This window comes from Fukomys damarensis, unplaced genomic scaffold (genome assembly GCF_012274545.1).
Source record: "Fukomys damarensis isolate Sample0158 unplaced genomic scaffold, DMR_v1.0_HiC HiC_scaffold_4, whole genome shotgun sequence".
In the NCBI taxonomy this organism is placed as follows: Eukaryota; Metazoa; Chordata; class Mammalia; order Rodentia; family Bathyergidae; genus Fukomys; species Fukomys damarensis.
In genome coordinates this window covers 49,254,540-49,271,861 of record NW_022900916.1, presented here as the reverse complement: position 1 = coordinate 49,271,861, position 17,322 = coordinate 49,254,540, and the positions used below count along the sequence as shown (strand labels likewise).

At 37.3% G+C, this 17,322-nt stretch overlaps 1 protein-coding gene across 4 annotated transcripts in view; it reads left to right on the top strand.

The window, feature by feature from the left end:
* The window catches only part of Met (MET proto-oncogene, receptor tyrosine kinase), a 107,649-nt gene that overhangs the window by 54,434 nt on the left and 35,893 nt on the right, over window positions 1–17,322 (top strand). For all 4 annotated transcript variants that reach the window (XM_010621881.1, XM_010621879.1, XM_010621882.2 and 1 more), the window contains 6 exons: window positions 7,166–7,300; window positions 8,042–8,215; window positions 12,892–13,052; window positions 15,585–15,687; window positions 15,799–15,935; window positions 16,816–16,977. In XM_010621881.1, the coding sequence (XP_010620183.1) occupies window positions 7,166–7,300; window positions 8,042–8,215; window positions 12,892–13,052; window positions 15,585–15,687; window positions 15,799–15,935; window positions 16,816–16,977 (872 nt within the window). The remainder of the gene's footprint in view (window positions 1–7,165; window positions 7,301–8,041; window positions 8,216–12,891; window positions 13,053–15,584; window positions 15,688–15,798; window positions 15,936–16,815; window positions 16,978–17,322) is intronic.

The window sequence follows — 17,322 nt, the reverse complement described above, 5'->3', positions numbered from 1 at the left end:
ATAAGTAGCATTAATCTATTTCTTTAGAAGAAAATACGCCCATAAAATTTCCTTTTAAAATGAAACTTATTAGTGTTGGGGTAATGGGGTGGTTTAATGGACATGAAGTTTCAGTTTTGCAAGATGAAAAGTGTTCTGCAGATGGGTGGCAAAGCTATCTCAATTACTAAACATTACTGACCTGTACATTTCAAAGTGCTTAAGATGGTACATTTTACATGTATTTGTACACATTTTTAAAAACAACTATCTGGATGTGGTGGTGTACTCTTGCCATTCCAGCACTGAGGAGGCTGAGGCAGGAGAATGTAGAGTGGGAGACTAGCTGGAGCTACTTAACAAGGCTCTGCCTCCAAAAATAAAATAATAAAATCTAAATACAATAGAAAAAAATAAAAAGAAACTTCTTAGCCAGGTATGGTGGTACACATCTGAGGTCCTAGCACTCCGGAAGGCTAAGGTAGGAAGACTGAAAGTTTGAGCCACGCCTGGGCAATTTAGCAATTTAGCAAGACTCTATCTCAAAATTTAAAAATTTAAAAAGTATAAAGGCCTTAAGATTCAGTAATGCAAAGTAAAATAATCTATTACATAAATAATAATTTACAGTTATATCCATAACTAAAAATTAAGCCCACTTATATATTCTCCTAAAATGAATTAATGCATGCTCTTGAAGGACATTTATTTTATATGCTATCATATACATGGAAATTTGAGACATCATAAATATTTGAAACCATGCGAAAATTCAAAGGTTCTGTTTGTTTTGGTTTAGGATAACAGAGAGTAATGGGAATTTCTTGCATGGATACTTTTTGGAAAGAACAGAGAAATACTATAAAACATGTATAGTTTTTTAATTTTTATCACTTTTAAATTTCAGGAACACATATTCTGTGTGTACAGTAGCTAATCCTCTGAACAATATATTTGAAATACTGATTTGAAAGTATTGGTTATTTTAAAATTTTTACACATTTCCTAGCTTGTTTCATTTTTAGGTGTTCCAATTTTTTTATAAATTCTTAATCTGGTATTGATTTGTTTTGACTCACTTTTGACTCATTTCGAAAAACTGAAACACATACAAATCAGTTTGTAATGGAAGAAAATCACTTTGCTTTTTGGATATACCTGGCCTTTGGGTGGCAATGTGATATTGAAGCATTGTGCACTCTCAGAGAGAGGAAAGGAAAGAACACAGTAAAGCTTTATTTAATTCAACTTTTGCCACTTGGCAGTTTGTCCTATGACTTTTAGTTCTGAGCTAACAATGCCAACCATAAAACTAAATGTTTTATCTTGATTGAAATAAGTTACTCTTCTTATTCTAATTTTTTTTCTAATTATACGCCAGCTTCTATCACATACTGAAGAAGATAGTAAGGCTCAAGCAATACAGAAGCATGAGTGCAGGAAGTCATACCCTGAAAATGCACATTAAACTCTTGAAGGCTGTCTAAATTCTGAAGCATTTGAAAATCCCATTCCCTCATCCAAGATTAAGTGGGCTTCTAAGCTGATATATTCATAAAGCAATAGCTATGCCTTGAGGATCTAATGTGTCACAGAGTCTGGTCCAAGTGGGGAACTACAGGGTAATAGACGTACTCCCTGGACCTATAACATTACAACTAGGCCTAACCTGGACTATTAATAACATCATCTTCTTTATTCACATTCTTTCTTTTTGCATCACAAATTTCAATGATTTATATCATCCTTCATGAAGAATGAAATTTTCCTTATTCCTTAACAGACATCTGTTTTTCTTAACTTTTAAATGAGAAATCAGTCTAGATGGTATCAAAGTTCCAGTTCAGTTTTTATTTGCCTTGAAATAGATCAGTGTATTTTCTGTTCTTATAAAAGGAAAATTCACTACGATCTTTTATGCAGCACCTTGATTGCATTTTAATTTACATTTCTATAAGACTTAACCATCTACCACAAGGTCTGCTCTTACTCGGTCCCAGGAGAACCATGTGACGGACTGAGTACTGTTCTCCAAGAGTCCGCCCTCCTGAGAGGCTCAACATGCCTCTCACACCTAGAGAGCTGAATCCCAGATCAGTTTCTCGTTCTGGAAATACAGTGCCAACAGGAATTCCCATCGTTACTCAGGTCTCTCCAAGAATACTTAAGCATATAAAATATTCTTAGTCCACAGCGATTCTGATTAGAGCTCTGTCTGGTTTTCCCCTTATAACCTCCAGGCGCCCTTCCTTCTCCTTCAAGAGATCTCCTCCTATCCATGCTGTTCATCACACCCACGGTGCCACCTCCATTCCAGCTCTCTGAACCACACCCTTGTGTGTGGCTGTACCTCCAACCCTTCACCACTTCTGCCAAGCATAAGAACTCAGGGAGTGCCTCTTCTTCCACTCTGGTTCCTATCAAGAATCCACTTTTGTTCCTTTCACCTCTCTTCTATCTCCAGCCTCTCTGGAACCCAGTTCTACAGAGGTCCAGTGTGGCCATGAGGGCAGGTTCATATGCTAAGCAAGGGATGCCAAAGGGCCTCAGTCTGCAGCGGGAGACCATGAACCTCCAGAAGTAAACCTTTCTCTTAATTAATTTAAAAAAATATTTGGCAGAGAAATATAAATGAAAACCACAATGAATTACTACTTCACACCCACTAGAAAGCTAGAATCGAAATAGAAAATTACAAGTGTTATGATAAAGAGTTGGAACCTTCAAACACTGCTGGCAAAATAGTAAAATAGTGTTGCCTCTGTGGGAATTAGTTTGGCAATGCCTTAACGGTCAAATAGAGAGTTATCATAAGGCTCGACAGTTCTACTCCTAGATATATGTATCCAAGAGAAATGAAAATATGTGTTCACATAAAAAGTCATACATGAATGTTCCTAGCCACATTATTCACAGCAGCCAAAAAGTAGAAATAACCCAGATGTCTACTAAGTGATGAATAAATAAATCAAATGTCTTATGTCCATAGAATGGAATATTATTTGGCAATGAAAAGGAGCATGGAGCATTGTGCTAAGAAAAAGATGCCAGACACAAAAGACCACGTATTGTAGGGTTCCATTTATGTGAAATATCTAGAACTACAAAATCTATAGAGATAGAAAATAGATTAAAGTTATGCAGGGTTGGAGGGTCAGAGGAGATTGAGGAATGCTGTCTAAGGGGTATGCATGTAGGTATTGAAAGTATTCCAAAGTTTGTTGCAGTGATGCTTGCACAAATCTGTGACTATACTGAAAAACATTGAATTGTCCACCACATACAAACACAGGGTGTTAGGTTAAATTGCACTCATCATTCTTAAAAACATTCTAAAGCATTTTAATTCTGTGTATGATAAGGAGATCTGGCCTTTATATATTCACACAAAATTGTTTTGTAAAGATTTAAAAATAGGGGGGCCTTGTCACAGCAGTTTATCTGTACATATATTTCTACCCTACCAGATAACTTATGTATCAGTCAGTGTTTCCTAGAGAAACAAATATAACACAAAATGTACAAATACATAAGAATTTTCAAGATTGTCTTACAATGGCCACCCACAGAGTAGGATGAGGAAGAGTGCAGAGGGTCTATCCGCACACTGGAGACCAAAGGATCCAGTCAAAGGTCTGGAGCTCACTGCAGTGTCCTGTGTGAGTTTGTGTCAGGAGGCTGATGGGTCTGCAATGGAAGGCTGAAGAGTCTGCCCTGGAAACCAGAAGATGACATCCAAGGTGAGGGCGAAGACTGGAGCTCCTTTGAAGAAACAGAAGCAGATCAGTCCTTCTTCATTTCCCCTTTATACCATCCAGGTGACAAGCCTCCCTGGGGTGAGTCTTCCCCACTGTAGGATGTGGAGTTGCTGAGCCAGTTAAGTTGACTAAATCAAAGTTGACTACTCAAGTTGACTAAATCAATCAACCCCCAGAACTTCCAACAACAATCAAGAAAATTCGGATTCCTCCCTTCCCACCAAAAATATATGGGCCCTGTATTTTCAAGAGCATTAAAGAAAAATATTCTGCAATCTGTTGATTTGTCATTCAATCAGTAGAAACTTTTTAGGAGAGAATTGCCACTCTTCTATTTCATACTAACTGTTCTAAGATTGCCAGGTGACTTATCATAAGAATTAAATTTATATGCCAGATTGTCTTCTTTTCCCAAAAATATCTCCATGACAACAACAAAGAACTCCTTTAATTCTTGCAAGCTTTTCTTTACAATATTTTGAGGGCCAAGGTGGTTACTTGATTATTTAGAATTCTGGCAATAAGAGAAAATGAGGAATCAATGATAGAAAAGCATTCTTGGCATTTTGTAGTAATAGATGTCCCTGAAGAAAAAGGGTTAATGATCCACTAGAAAGTTATTTGCATCTGTGGAATAGCCTCTGCTCAAACTTTCTGAGGATCATCCCAGAAGGCCCAGCAGGCTTCCCACCTTCTCTTATTCACCCCATTTTCCACACCAAACAGTGCTTATCCTAGATCATGATTAAGAGTAGATCTCTGCTAGCTGAGCTGGTAACATTTCTTCTGTGCCATGGAAAACTATTAAGATGGAAAGGCTTTCTCCTTAAACACACAACTTGTGCCACCAGGATTACAACCCTGTGAAGCAAGCATGTTGAGAGAGCTGTTTTAGTGCTTTGATTCCCCAGGGCTCTTGGGAGCCCAAGTTGAATTTTTTTTATTAGTATTTACTCTGGTGCTCTGAGAGTCTAGCAGTTGAGTGTTTAATAAGAGGTCAAGCACACAGATTCTGGCATTAAATAAAAGCTCCTTGAAAACCTGACTCTGACTTTCTGGCTAGAATTCTCTCTTGTATTTTCCTTAATGCAAATAATAGTGCCTACCTTTCAGGATGATTGTGAGAGTCAGTAAAATCTCTATTTTAGCAAAGCACTTAGCATAGGGCCTGTCTCAATTACCTATTTTGAAAGTGTGATGTACAGAGCTCTCCAGACAAAGTCTTGACAGGGGAAAAACAAATCAATCAATCCAAGTCCAAAGGTGCAGAGAACCTCTTTATGAAGAGAAAGAAAACAGTTAATCCTTTCTGGAAAATGAGTATTTGGATGAGATTCAAGTATTTGATGAAGTCAGATATGATGACCTAGTAATTAAGAAGAGATTGCTTATTACAGATATGTGAAATTATTTTAAAAAGAGTAAGAATACAGGACCAAGAATGTTAGATTTTATGTTATCATATAGATCAGCAATTCCACTTCTAACATACAATAGATAGGACAGTGGCAAAAAACTACAGCATATCATTTCAAAGCATTCTTAGAGATGACTATTATATAGCAGTTCTGTATACTGTGGAAAAAACCAGGGAGGCAAACACAAAAGACAAATATGGAGGCAGGCTATTAGGATAGGCTGGTGTTTCATTGTTGTTGTTGTTGTTGTTGTTGTTTATGACTTGTGCATGAGCAGAGGTGATATTCTTTTACCTTTCCAGTCTGAAGCAATTGGCAGTGATCAAATAAATGTGGAGTGGTGAAATGAAAGGGAGTAGAAAATATGAGAAGCAGTGAGCACCAGATTGCAAATTCAGATAACCAAAATCTAGATAATTGGGGGGACAAGCTTTGGTAAGTCTGACATCTAACATTCTGCTTGTAATCAGAGCCCAGAAGGTGAGACTGCTACTTAAACTTTTTTACACTTTGCCAGCAAAGGTGACAAATATTCGGCCCTAAATTTAGGAAATAACAATAGTTTTTATCTTGACCAAGTGACCTTTGAGCCAAGATTTATTTCTGAGAAAATATAACCACACTGCTTAATGGAGATGTTTTGTCAGTGCTGAGTGTTTGGGGTAGAACAAATGTTAGAACAAAACTGTGTGATATTTAACTTTCATGGCTGCATGTAAGCTTGGTTGGTTCAACTGTCAAAAAGCCAATCTCTGGGAACATACCAGGTACTTTGGAAATCTTCCTGAGGTTTCCGGTTACTTGGCTCCTTCCTTGTGTTGAAGAGGGAAAAAAAAACTTACTGCTGTTCCCCAGAATATTTCTATGTTGTATGTATTTGTTAGAGTACAAAGCAGTTAATTAATGTTCTGATTTCCATTCCCACTTTATGATTTAAAAAGTTGTAGGGGAGTGTTTTTTTAATCCTAATCTCACAGATACCCATGTTTGCCCCACAAGTTCACACTCATGGTGAGCAAGTGCATTTTCAGTTCAGTATAAAAGATTATTGGAGATGTCAGGCAACTTCACAGAGCAAATAGAATTCAAGCACAGAGCTGTGCTCAGCGTCCTACACTCTCATATATATGCAAACTGATGGCCTACTCAAGAATGACAGCCTCTCCTGAGAATTCCTAAACCCTCTTAAAATCTGTGTTCATTTAAGATAGTCATACTGATCTTATCTCAGTTGTTGACAGCAGTCTCTGAATTTCATTATCACTGGGTTCTAGAAACAGGGCAAGTAGAAATTATATAGGTGGGAAACATCCCAAATTAGAAATTCCTGAAAGCAGGAATAACACCAGTAATAAAACATCATTTCCCAGTCATTGTTAAAACCATCAGGGTTTATTTTAAAACTGGGACAAGAAGTAGAACTTTATTTATAATGCAAGGAAAAACATATCATGGGACAGTAGTAAATAAAAAATATAGTACATCAATTCAAAGTAACAGAGGGCCTATTTTGACCTCAAAAGATCTATAAATATGGCTTAAGAGTAAAGAAGTTGGAACTAGCTACAGGTTTCCAGATTCCCAATCCAACACTCTTACCAATAAGTCAAGGGAAACTGCCCCATAGGGAGGATCCAGAGGACAGATCAAAAATAATCCAGAATCCTTGTAGCATACGTGGTATCTTTCTTTCTGGCTAGAGTTTTGGCTCCTCTAGTTCCCAGTACAATTGTGAGGATTTGTCTGCTTGTGCTGATTGGTTGGAAAATCTCCTTCCCTAGAAACCAATAAAAAATCATAGGCAGAAGTCTGATTGGGGGTTCAGATAAATTGGCTTCGTGGAAGGAGAATAGAAGATGTTGTATTGATTTACAACTAGATGAACTGTTGGGCCTTTAGTTCAAACACCCACTAACTCTTCTAGTCTGTTATTTCCATTGTTATCCACATATTCTGCTTGTATTTAAACAAAGCTTGTTGGAATAGGACGTTTCCTTTTTTGTGTTTCAGGCTGTGGTTTTTCGAACAGCATCATCTACCCCTCATGTGAATTTTCGCCTGGATTCCCACCCCGTGTCTCCAGAAGTGATTGTGGAGCACCCATTAAACCAAAATGGCTACACTCTGGTTATCACGGGAAAGAAGGTAACCCTGTTCTCACAGGGAGTTTCCATAGTTATGGTTCTTCCTAAGTGGATATTTACAGCCAACATCATTTGGTTTTTCTTGTAATGTCTCTCTTCATCTTACATAGGCATCTCCTCCACCAAGTTTTTTCTGAGTATTCCAGAAATGTTCCAAACTAATGTAACTTTTTATTCAAGCATGGTTAGACTTAGGGAGTTTTTTTTTTTTTTTTTTCCATAATGTACACTTTTCCTTTCGGCCTATATTTCGCAGTGAGAAAAGCAAACACAAAGAATGAGAAACACAGTCCTTATGGTAGAACTCTAGGGTAGGCAGATAAATCTTGGAAATGTGTGTTGAAATCTGACTTCAGCCAATAATCCCTTTTCTCTGTGCATGTTGTTATCAGGCCTCACTTAAAATTTTCCAGGAATTCAAATGTGTCTTCCTTAAATTCCTGGCTACTTCGAGTTCATCTTGGGTAGGGTCCCTTATCTATAGACCCTCTACCTTTGCATGACAATGTTTATAAATTCCTGAACAGTAATGACAACTTTTAACACATAGATGCCAACAACAGAGGGAAGGAAGAAATTTGATTTTTAAAATTTTAATCATTCAACATTATTACGTGATTTGCACATAGGTGCTCTCTCTAATAGACTCCATAAGCTGATATTTATATGTAAATTTTGTGTATTCAGTTTTTACTCACCAAACAAACCAACCAAAACCCTTTTATATCATTTTTCTCCACAGATCACAAAGATCCCATTGAATGGCTTGGGCTGTGGACATTTCCAGTCCTGTAGCCAGTGTCTCTCTGCCCCACCTTTTGTGCAGTGTGGCTGGTGCCACAATCAGTGTATGAGATCAGATGAGTGCCTCAGTGGGACATGGACTCAAGAGAGCTGCCTGCCTGCAGTCTACAAGGTAGGAATCTCTGCTATCATTCATGATTTTATACAAATCTCACTATTGAAAAAACAATTCAGAAATGAATTTACTCATTTTGCTGTAAGATATCCGTGGAAGTCTTGACTTGCTCCTAGATTTGTCCCTGGGTGGCCTTAGGGCACCTCTGAGTCTTGTGGCTGCAGGGCTTGCTTCCTGTCCATTCTCTTTCGGCAGCTGCTTTCCCTCAGTGCCATGTGAGTGCCTCATGAGTGACACTGCTCCCTATTTCTTCATACTGGAGCCAGTTCCCTCCTGACTCACCATTCTTTGATTCCTCATCACTTACTTTATGCCAGCTGCCCAGACATGAGTCTCCACCACCAGGACAGACCTTCTCTTTGCAAAACCTGGGCCACTAAGGTGCAAGCCAGCCATGCTACGGCAGACAGAGAAAAAGATTTCTTCCTGTCTGAGGCATAGAAGACAGCCCTGTGTCATCATACATAGATTGGAGGTTGTTTCCCAAGAGATGTGGGAGGAAAATTGAGGGTCAACCCTCGTATGTGACTGAGTTTCACCTCAATGTACCTAAAAGAGAAGTAAAGGCTCAACCGATGACTATACTGGCATCTGCAGTTCTGTCAGCCCTTTCATGCTTTAATTCCCTGCTAAAACATTTACTGAGAGCATACCACATTGGCAGGCCTTTTAAATACCAGGACATATAGTCCAAAAGAAGACAAACATGCCTCCTGCTGTTAAAGAACTTAGTTTCCGGAAGTGAACACTGGCCACAACATTGCAACCAAACTCTCTAATCTGTTGCTTTATTTGCTTAAGCATGTATCTGGTACTATGAAATTTTCCCTGGCAATTATTTCATAATTTCTTGGCCCAAGTACTGTACATTTTGCTTGAAAATACTTCCTCAGTGAGGACCCAGTGTATATTTTCTCTGGCTGTGTATGTAGAACAATTGGACTTTAGTAAACAGTTCTTGTGAAAGATTCAAGTTAAATGTCTCAGTCACCTGGTTCATGCTCAAGTAAACAAAGTGTGCAAGTTAGAACTAGAACTGCCCCCAAGTACATGTCTGTTTTCATTTAGTTATGGTTTCGGGCAAGATCTGCAGTGGGTGACTGGATTTGAAACCAAATCATTTTCTGTTAGGTGTGACAATTATCAAGCTTTGGCTTGATCAGGCAGAAAATACACTGAGAGAGAATAAAGCAAACTTAAGTCTACTCTATAGTAGTTATGCGTGTTTTTGTTGTCCAAACAGCACTTAAAACCAACACAATGCTTTTAAAACCTTTGTACAATTTTACATTTTTTATAAACATACAGAATTGTCAATTTAAGACACTAGAAATTTGAACACTTCGTATTCTGGGAAAGAGATGTGGAGTGTGTGTGTGTGTGTGTGTGTGTGTATAAATACAAATCAGCAATCACACACAAATCAATAATTTTTATTTCAAAAACAGCCAAGTTGATATTTTAAATAAAGAACAAATACAATAACCAGTACAGAAACATTTAATTTTGATTGTGGGCCAGGTGTTAGCTCAGTGGCACTGTGCCTTCAAGTTCCTGAGTTCAATCCCCAGTACCAAAAAAAAAAACCCTCAAATTTTTTTAATTTAATTTTGATCATTGTGCTCCCTTTTACTAATCATAAAAGTTATATTAAAATGGTTAAAAACTGAACAATATTTTAGAATTTTCTGGAAGCAGAGAAACTCATAGTTTGAATCTACCTCCTCTCTCACGTCCTCTAACTCTAGCACTCTACAGTTGGCAATTTAAAAAGGTTGCATTGTATCATGCACAAGTCTTTCAGGCGTGGGCTGTACAGTCAGAAGAAAAGTAGTGCAGCTGAGTCCATAAATCCCTCTTGGTTCATAGTTGTTAGGAAGATTTCATGCTGTGCTAGACCGTGACATTTAGCATTCTTACTGCAAAGAATAAGACAGATTATTCATCTTTTTCTTATCTGTCTTAAACTATGAATGCACAACATCCAGCAAATATATACAGTTTCACTCGCCAATACATGCACATTAACCTGCTTTTCAAGGTACATCATGTTCATTGCATAAAATTCTTTGCAGCTCCAGATAGGAGAGATATCAGAATTGTAAGCCCATTCTTTTGTTTCATATGTGTCATCTGATCTCATACTTAAAGGGCAATGAAAAATCCTTCAGAAGAAGAAGCAGACTTTCCTAATATATTCTGAATTTATCAGGATAATATGATCATATCATATAGGATTGAAGTCAATCCCAGTGAGACAATAAACTATTTTTTAGTTAATAAGAAGACAGATAAGAAGCAACAACAGTATCTTGTAAGGGGTAGAAGGGCTACAGGCAATATATTGCCAGAGTATATTTGTGACTTTTTTCCTGCCAAAGAACAAAGGAGGCTTCCATTGCAAATTTTATTGCTTGAGGATTTTTTTTTTTTTCTTTCAGCTTTCTCATGTTTTATCTAAAGGGTTTAAAAAAAACATTATCAGTTAAAATACCGGTGGAATAGGTCCATCATGAGCACAGTCTTTCACCTGTGAAAGGATAAGAGCTACTTGTGTGGGGTTTATCTCCCTTTCCAGACGAGTAGGAGAAGCAGCCTCCGTGGCTTCATGCTGGACACATTTTCTGCCCATGAGTATCTCTGCACTCCAGGATAACAAAGTTTGCCTTCCCATCATTGGGGAGATGGTGTGATCCGTGACCTCTTCCTTCTTTTTCCCCTGGAAGAGTGGAGGTTACCCCTTAATCCAAGAGAAAAATGTTCAACCCAGAGAGAAAAGCTGACTGGATATGGCCTTTTGAATCCTGTGTACAGTGCGGGTTTTCTAATATTCATTCCTGTTGCCAGCATACCAGTTCAATAACTCTCAGTGTCTTCTCTCAAATCATCATCCAGTCCCTTTGCCTTTTGTAGAAAGTAATGATGTGTATCAAGTGACAGACTTCAAATTTTTACATAGGAAGGGGGATGTAGGCAGCGGGAACAGGCCCATGTCAGCATTGGGCAGCTGTTTTCGATGGGGAAGGCTCCTCATTAGAAGAGGGAACGGCAGCTGTGTGACAGCCCCAGGCTTAGGAAAGACCTGGGAGGGTTGGATGTCTTGTTCTCTCCTGCTGGATTTCTAACATAATAATAAATAAAATTTTTTTCTAGCAGTTCTTATTTGGCTAGACATGGGAGAGGTAAATTTCATGAAAGGCATAACTGTGTAATGGATTTTTATGGGTAAAATAGCTATCATAAAAGCATTAAGCTAAGACTTTAAACGGGTCTGGTAACAAGGGTAAGTTAAGACTTTAGTTTTCAATTATTTACTTAGGAAGGATAGGAATGTTTGCAGATTTGAATTTTACTAAAAAAGTCTTCTTAATTGTAAGACTTGCACAAACTGGGCTGTAGCAAATGCCTTTGCTGGCTTTTGAGTTGCCTGTATCTTAGTGCTGTTTTCCCACCATTGTACTTTATAGCACAATTTACAATATGCCCCCCAAAAAAAGCATTTCCTTTCTCAATTGTCACAGAGCTACCCAGAGGAGCTTATTTTTAACTTGGAAACGTGTTTGTTTTTTTTTAACTAGTTTTCGCCTAAGAACAGTTGTCTTACAGACTTCATAAATGCTTAATGCTACCTTTATATCATGATTACCAAAGCTGTATTAAGAATACCACATTTCTCATTTAACACACCAAAAGCTTGCAATACAATGAACCTATTATTTATTAAACATTGAGCATGAGATGAAAAAAATCAATCTTAAAAATGAGAGGTAAAATAATACCAATGGCGATAATTAGAAAGATTGCTACAGTACTGATTTTGAGTGTTCTCCAGCTGTTTTTTTCCCTATCTGTAATAGAAATAACATATTATATGTATTAAATGTTATGCAGTATTTTCTTTTACATCATGTGCATACTATACATCAAACAGTGACTATATAAAGTACAATGAAAATCCTAAGTCAATAATAGATTGAATTAATAGGCATAAAGAAGTAGATCAACTTATAAGATATACTTATTTATTGGTATTTGGCACATAGAAGGTACTTTATAAATAAATGATGAGTTAATGGTTGGCACATATGTAATGAATACCAACTATGTGTTTGGTATTACAATACCTGCTGAATACAACTGTGTAAACACAAAGTACCAAAAGATGTCCTTTCCCATGTGAATTTCTTCTGTGGGTAGGGAATGCCATAGCAATAAGGATGTGGCACACACAAAGCTCATGCATCAAGCAAGGCGTTATACTGACATTGGCTGACAGGGCCCATGCAGGAGTTTGGATTAGGAGTTTGATCTGGAGGCCCATGAAGGTGGTATAATCACTTATAAGCAAGAAAGAGTCTAGGCCCAAAGTGTCCGCTCCCCAAATGAGTCTACTTCAGAGTGGCCCAAAAGACCCCTTATTCACCAAAGCTGACTCTACTCTTGTTACCAATTCTGGATCCAAAAACAGCTTGTTTCATCAGCATGTAAGATTATTTAAATGTTTATTCCAGATGCTGCTGAATTTGTGTCACTTTTCCTTTAGTGAGAATTGAAGTTTTACTAGAACGTGGGCTAACTTCAGATTATTAGGATACATAGTTTTGCTTGCTTTCCCCACATATGAAAAAAATAATGTGTTGGACTTTTTTTTTAATTCTATTTTGCCCTTGTAGGTTTTCCCAACTAGTGCACCCATTGAAGGAGGGACAACGTTGACCATATGTGGCTGGGACTTTGGATTCAGAAAGAATAATAAATTTGATTTAAAAAAAACCAAAGTTCTTCTTGGAAATGAGAGCTGCACTTTGACCTTAAGTGAGAGCACGATGAATAGGTAAGGATCTTAAGATGCTTTGCAGGGGTGTGCTTGGAAGACAGATTTTGTTTTTGAATGAATGCTTGTTCACATTTTCTCAGAAAGCTCATTTCTTGAATTAAAAAGGGTCTTTGGCCTGCCGCATTCCTTGTGTGCCAGGTTCGGGCCAGCAAACCTAGTAGAGCAAGGAATGAAGACATGACACGAGAGACACAAAACATCTTTGTTGCGGGGCCAGGGATTGTGACCGAATGGAGTGAAACCCTGAACTGACCCAAACCCCAGATTTATTGAGGAACAACAAAGGAAAGGAGTTCTGCTGAGCACAGAAGCTTGTTTTAGGTAGCAAAACTTTTATCTGATTGTCCCCTAGGGAGCTTCCTTGTTTCCCCCCTGAGTTTATCTCTGCTGGAGCAGGCAAAACACCCTGTCTTCAAGACATTTCTCCTCAGAGTTAGCAGTCTTATGCCTCCCGAGGCAACCCAAGCAGACATCAGCAGGTGTCACAAGGAGCTCCATGTTTGTGACTTTGTTCTTTTAATCTTTTTGTTTGTTTGTTTTGTTTTTGTTTTTTGAGACAGGGTCTCACTATGTAGTTGAGACTGACCTGAAACTCACTATGTAGCCCAGGCTGGTCTCGAACTCACAGTGATCCTCCTGCCTCAGCCTCCTGAGTGCTGGGATTACAGGCGTGCGCCACCATGCCCGGCCTGTTCTTTTAATCTTGTTACAAAGATTAGGGAAAAATAAAAGTGATATGGCCTAGCTGAAGAAAAGAAGAATCCAGCATGTAGGGAGTTTTTCAACCATTAATGTAGCAACCCTTCAAAAAGTTTCTAGATGTATTTGAAAGAAGCATAGTCTTTAGTCTCCAAGTATAGTTTTAATAAGCTATTCTATAAAATCAGTAAACAGCTCAATACAGATAACCTCTTGTAAATTCATCTGCTGAACCTTAAAAGTATAATAAAGCAGCCGGGGATTTAGTTCAGCAGTGCCATGTCTGCCTCACAATTGCAAGGTCCCGAGTTCAATCCCTCGTACCAAAAAAAAAAGAAAAGTATAATAAAAACCACTCAATCACATTTTTTCAGACTGTTTCTCAATATACTTAAATTTATTTTCAACTAATACCTATTGGCATTGTGCCGTATGGTATGTGACTCATTTGATCACTCCAAAGTCCTGGGAGGTGGTGATACCATTCCTATTTTACAAAGGAAATATGGGATATTCCAAGAATAGAATGTGTTTAAGCAGAGGTTATCCAGACAATAAGAGACCAATGGGCCTTCAAATGAGGATCTTCTGATCCAGAACCTGTGCTTATTCTACCATATTCTATATATACCCTCTACAAACTGAATTTCATAGTAAACAGAGAATGCCAAAATCATTAGGTTTGGTTTGGTTTTGATTTTGTACTGGGGATCAAACTTGGGACCTTTCACTTGCAAGGCAGGTGGTGGAACCACTGAGGTAAATCCCTGGCCCTAAGTTATTATACAGTAACTACTTCAGACAAAGTTTTATTGATTTAGTCTTTATGACTGAGTCTGTTCTGTCAAGTGACTATTTCACATCTAATAGAATTTATAAAAGCTTATAAAACATTTTATCTGTTCATTTTACTGAGACAAAAACATCAAGTAATGTACTTCTTAGCTCAATGGCAAAACAAACCAATTCTAGAAACTCCCTTGTAAGTTCTCCAAAATTCTTGAATACTACATTATAAATTAGTATCTGTAAAAATGAAAATCTTTTAAAACCTATTTAATATAATAAGTATGTTTAAACTTTTTCATAATTTAAGATTGTTGATTCAAAACTTTTTCTATATAAAGCCCATCACAATTTCAATATTCTCTAAGTAATTTAAACATAGCAAATAGAACCATAGAAATACACCTGTTTATGTACGGTGATAGAGAAATTTGGCCTATTTATGGCTATCCGAATTTTATAGGCTATTGAAATATCATTACTTTATTTTAAATATAGTAAACATTATCTCTAGAATTTTATAGGCTGAGATTATTATGCACTTTTTATTATGCACTTTTCAATTGGTGAAATCTACGTTGATGAGATCTAACATTTTGTATGTTATCTTTATAAAAACTGTACTACAATCAATATGAAGTTTATCATAATAGTGAGAGTAGAATTATATAATTTTCAGCTTTAATTCTTACCACAAAATTGTGCTTGCTATTCAGCATAGTCAGCTAGCAATCTAAAGTTAGTGTTCCGTAGGGCTGAGAATTTAGCGAAGTGGTTCCGCTGCCTGCATCACAAGAGCAAGGTCCTGAGTTGGATCTCTGGTACCAAAAAAATCCAAAAACAACAAAAAACACTATAAACCAAAGAACCTGTCTTAGGGCCAGGGATTTAGCTCAGTGGTTCCGACATGCAAGCACTGGGACCTGAGTTCGATCCCTGTACCAAAAATAATAATAATAATAATAAATAAAGTTAATATCCCATCATTAAAAAAATCCAAAGAATACCTATGGATTTGTAATATATCAAATTGCTTTTTTCCAGGTTGAAATGTACAGCTGGTCCTGCCATGAATGAGCATTTCAATATGTCCATAATTGTTTCAAACAGTCGTGGAACAACGCAATATAGTACATTTTCCTATGTAGTAAGTCTAAGCATTACTTTTCTCATGAACTAAGATGTTTGGGTTTTACTTAATTTTTTTAGATGTATACAATTAACAAGTTATGTTGTTTTATTTTTATCTCCCATTCAGGATCCTATAATAACAAGTATTTCTCCAAGTCATGGTCCTAAAGCTGGTGGCACTTTACTTACTTTAACTGGAAAGTACCTGAACAGTGGAAATTCTAGACATATTTCAATTGGTGGAAAAACATGCACTTTAAAAAGGTGTTGTAAATTTATGTTGTGTTGCATCTGCCAAATTGGATTAATACTTGTACATAAGAAATCAAGCCAAGTTTGTTCTTTCTAAATTAGAAAAAAAAAAATCAAGATATTTATTGTTTACTTTCCTGATGACAAGACTCACAGATATACCTATTCCCATTTTGCTCAATTTTCTACCCTTTCCTTTTTATGTGTTAACCCCACTTTTTTTGAGGGGTGCCAGGGATAGAACTTGGGACCTTGTGTTTGTGAGGCAGGTGGCAGTGCCACTGAGCTAAATCCTCAGCCCCCTGTTAATCCCACTTTTGTGTTTTGCCTTTCCATCCATGCTTTGCATCGTTATTTCTCAATATTCTAGCTATTTGATGAACTTGAGGTTTTGGTAATTGACAGTAAGTTAAAATGAACATTTTCATCAAGATTTTAAATTATGCCGGGGATTTAGCTCAGTGGTTCTGTGGCCTGCCTTGCAAGTGCAAGGACCAGAGTTCAATCCCCGGTACCAAAAAAAAAAAAAAGATTTAAAATTATGAGTCACTTTGGGGGAGGCAGAAATGAGAGAGACTGGGTTTGAAAAGAGGTTATGTTTCTGCTTCTTAGAGTTGAAACAGATCCATTTACTCAAGGACCAACAGTACTTTAAAGGTTGCTTAAAATGCCAGATGTTTTGAAGTTAAGGATGACCTTTCAACAGCATAGCTCGGATCAAGTCAAATGTAAACAGCCTACACTAGAAAGGCATTTTTTTCTAGACCACCTCAGGAAATTCCCATTTAGGCACCATTGAGTTATATCCTTTGATTTACAGATATAATTCTAAATGATGTGTACCTTGAAAAGCAAAGTTCCATTTTATTATTTTATCTTATTTTTTTTTCAGTGTATCAAATAGTATTCTCGAATGTTACACACCTTCCCAAACTATTTCAGCTGAGTTTCCTGTTAAGTTGAAAATTGACTTAGCCAACCGAGAGACTGTCAGCTTCAGTTACCTGGATGACCCCATTGTCTATGAAATTCACCCGACCAAATCTTTTGTTAGGTAAGTAAGAGTGTCCGGTAGGTATACAAAATAGTGGGCATAAGGATGATTTCACTGTAAAATAGTCAAGTAGAAGCGCATTTTTATTCCTGGCTTGGATCCTACTGCATTTCTGTTGAAGGCTTACTTCCCAGTTCAGTGGAGAAAATCACATACAGATTCTAGGTGCAGTTTGATTTTACCCATGCTAGTTCATGACATGAAGCATTTGAAATTAAGCTGTATTTTAATTAGACTGCAATAAACTTGTTCACTGTGGCTCCATTGATTGCATGCATGCACTTATATTTATGCACATGTTAATTCCATACTAGCCACAATACCCCAAAGTAGAATCACCTTTTC